General features: G+C 66.7%; 1 protein-coding gene across 1 annotated transcript in view; it reads left to right on the forward strand.

The window, feature by feature from the left end:
- COL20A1 (collagen type XX alpha 1 chain) overlaps positions 1-3,606 on the forward strand; it is a 27,129-nt gene that overhangs the window by 5,837 nt on the left and 17,686 nt on the right. The window contains 5 exon segments of the mRNA XM_014583653.2: positions 838-981; positions 1,132-1,272; positions 1,987-2,145; positions 2,409-2,528; positions 2,956-3,115. Of these exon segments, the coding sequence (XP_014439139.2) occupies positions 838-981; positions 1,132-1,272; positions 1,987-2,145; positions 2,409-2,528; positions 2,956-3,115 (724 nt within the window).

The raw sequence follows: 3,606 nt of genomic DNA on the forward strand, positions 1-3,606 counted from the left end.
CCGGCCCCGCCCCTCACCGGCCCCGCCCCTCCCTGGCTCTGCAGGGGCCAGTGCTAGCGCAGGCGGCGAGCTTGGCCAGGTGTTTCTGTCCGGCTGAAGTGAGGAGTGGGACTGCGAGGTCCCAGAGGGAATGTCTGGTTCCAGGGTGGAGGAGGGCAGAGGGCCCTGCCTGTTCACTCCTCAGCCAGCCTTTGGGGCAGCAGACCTGTACAGGGGTGACGCCTGCGAGGCTTGGGCTCCTCCCCCACTCGGGTCTACTTATTTTCCCTTTGTCAGAGGTGCGTGTGCTCACGGGTGACAGACGGGAGAGCACCCAGTGGGGCTGTCACGCCCCAGTCCCTGCCCCGCCCCTCCTCCTGGTCAGATTTGGGGCACACAAGCACATGTACCCGGCGTGTCTCCGAGCTGCGTCGGAACCAGGTGGTCGGCCACGTGGGATCCGGCTCCTTAGCGAGGCCACAGCCCCCTCCTCTTCCTTCCCCTGCCCGGAATGTGACACGCCGCCCGCTTGTTCCTGGGGGTTTGGGCCGGCCACGAGAGGGCAGTGCCAGGCTGGTCAGTGTTGTGCTGTCGCGCAGGGTGAGGGCCGGGCTACACCCCAGCCCCTACACTCACACCAGCCTGAGGCTGTGGGCACCTTGGGCCCTCTAGGGCACATTCCTAGGACACCCCCTGGCCCTGCCATGAGGCACGCGAGCCCTGCCCAGCAGGCCTCTGCTTCTTCCCGGGCTTCGGCTCAGCTGGGGCAGCTGGAGGACCTCATCCCCTCCTGCTGCACGCATGCACACGTGCACACACGCCTTGGTGGCCTCAACAGCTCTCCCACTCCCACCTCAGGGGACCCGGAGCAGGAGGTGTTGCTGACCACGAAGACCCCCAAGGCCACGGTGGGAGGCCTGAGTCCCTCCAAGGGGTACTCCTTGCACGTCTTTGCCCTCACGGGCTCCGGGCGTGTGCTGCTGGTTCAGAGGGCCTTCGTGAGTACGTCCAGCCCACCGCACCCAGCCCGGGGTGGTGACGTCCCTGCTCACTCACACACTGCCTTGCTCTGAGTCCCTGCTCATTCTGCTAGGCCCTGCAAGGGGGAGGGCGCCTGGGGGGCAGGTCCTGACAGCTCCTGTGTCTCCGCAGTCCGGGATCTGAAGAGCAACACCCAGAGACCTCCGGGCGCGGCCCCGGAGCCCACACCCTCCCATGTGGGCAGCCCAGACCCGGAGCAGACCGCAGAGCCCAGAGTGACCTTCATCCCCAGCCAAGACCCACCTGTCCCTGGTGGGTGGAGGGCGCCTCCCCTGTCTCCCTTCACAGTCAGCCTACAAGTACTCTGGGGGCTTCCCTCAGTGCTCCTGCACGACTCCAGCCAGCACCGGGGTGGGGTCTCACCACCTCAGGCCCCTGGAAGATGCCCGGTGAGGAGCAGAAATAGCCCTGGGCCCGGGCCTGGGCAGGCAGAGCCACACACGACCTGCAGGGGCTGCAGCATGCCCAGGCACAGGCAGGGGCCTGGCGACACTGGTTTGCCCCAGAGGTCCCTCCGGCTTTATGTCCCTATCAGGTTGGGGCTGAAAGCAGGGGTCCACGGTGGGCATAGCCCTTGGGCAGGTCCCTGGGTCCAGCTCCTGTCCCGCCCTCACAGTGAGGCCTTTCTGCACCTCCCTGTCAGGCTCTGCACCCTACTAGGCGTCTCCAGGGTCTGGCCCTGCCTCAGTCTCCCAGGAGCTCCCTCTGGGCACCCCCACCCTGGGGACCCCAAGCAGAGCCCAGCTGTTGCATTGGCCATTGTTACTTGGCTCTCTGGGGAGGGCTTAGTGGGCCGAGGGCACCAATTAGAAACCGTGTGGCAGCTGTCTCTGCCCCTCCCCGTGACAACCCCAGGGCCAGAAGCCATCAGGGACAGGTGGTCCTGGGGCTGGGGCCAGGCTGGGAGCAGCTCAGGGGTCTCGGAGCAGCCACACCTGACCATCACCTCCACTCCTGCTGCCCCAGCTGGTCCCCAGTTCCGCTGCTCGCCCCCCACGCCCGCTGACATGGTCTTCCTGGTGGACGGGTCCTGGAGCATAGGCCACAGTCACTTCCAGCTGGTCAAGGACTTCCTGGCCAGTGTCATTGCCCCCTTTGAAATTGGACTGGACAAAACCCAAGTAGGTGGGTCCGCGCCCCCTCCTGCCGCCTCTGGGCTCAGTCCCGTCATTCCCTCAGTGAAGGGCAGCTCCCAGCACAGGGAGGGGCAGAGGCCACAGTGCAGGTGGCCTAAGGTCTGAACTGGAGGCCAGGAGGGGCTCCCCGCTGGCCCAGCCCAGCAGGGACTCCGACCCACTCCTCTGTGGAAGGTGCAGGCTTTCCCTGAGCCCCTCCTGGGGGTGGGACTTGCAGGAGCTCCAGATCTGAGCCCGCACTCCGACCTCCAGGTCTGACTCAGTACAGCGGGGAGCCCTGGACCGAGTGGGACCTGAACTCCTGGAGCACCAAGGACGAGGTGCTGGCTGCTGTCCGCAGCCTCCGCTACCAGGGAGGAAACACACGGACAGGTGCGGCCCACGCCTCCCGGCTCCATCCAGCCAGTCAGCCTCCCCTTACACTCCTCCCCAGTCGCGAACACTGCAGGAAGGAGGCCAGCAATGCAGGGCTGGGCCAGGCCACACCTCTGTCCAGGGCCTGTTGGCCACAGTGGTGCAGGCAAGCTTGTGCTCACACTCAGGCTGGCTGCCCACCAGAGTACACGGCGTGGCCGTGCTAGAAGCTGCCCTGAGGTCCCTGCAGGCAGATCGCCCACTCCCTCCACAGATGGCTGGCTCATGTCCTGGGAACCCCTGGCCGGCTGGCCCAGGGCAGGGTGTGGGGTGCTGCCTGGGCCTCTGGGGCAGAGGTCCCTGCTCTCGGGCACCCCAGCCTGGGCTGTCTAGTGCGAGGACGGGCAGGCAGGGCCGTGTCCTCTCTGTCCCTGCTGCTCCCAAGGCCTTGCCCTGGCCCACGTGCTAGAGAAGAACCTGAGGGCAGCAGCGGGTCCCCGTCCTGAGGGAGCCACAGTGCTGATTCTGGTGACGGACGGCAAGTCCCAGGACGACGTGCAGCCCGCCGCCCGCGTCCTCAGGGGCCTGGGTGTGGACGTCTTCGCGTGGGTGAGCTATGCTGTGGCAGCCTCTGCACCCTGGTGTCCCCCTCTGAGGAGAGCCGGCAGGCCTCTTGTGCAGGAAGGCCCGCCCGCCTGGCCGTGCAATCACGCATCCCTTCATGATGGGGACGTCTCACACGGCACTTGTGCAAACCCCCAAGCTCATGAGACCACCTTGTCTGCTCTGTCCATGGCGGAACTGCCCATGTGGCGTCGTAGCTGGCCCTGGAGGAGCCTGGGAGCTGAGACTCTCCTCGGTGCCCCGGGTCCCCTCCTGAGCACTCCACCAGCACTGGCGTGTGACAAGTCGGTGGGGCACGGTCTGGCCCCTGCAGGGACCACCTACAGGACCCTGCAGTGCCCAACCCCTAACACAAGGCCGCCCCACTTCCCTCCCTCACTGGGCCCCATCAGGTCCACGGGTCTGGGGCATGAGCTCAGACACGCCCGCCCTCCCGCTGTGGTCAGTGGGCACCGGCAGCGGCTCGAGGCAC

Source organism: Tupaia chinensis, unplaced genomic scaffold (genome assembly GCF_000334495.1).
Source record: "Tupaia chinensis unplaced genomic scaffold, TupChi_1.0 Scaffold144472_1, whole genome shotgun sequence".
Taxonomy (NCBI): domain Eukaryota; kingdom Metazoa; phylum Chordata; class Mammalia; order Scandentia; family Tupaiidae; genus Tupaia; species Tupaia belangeri.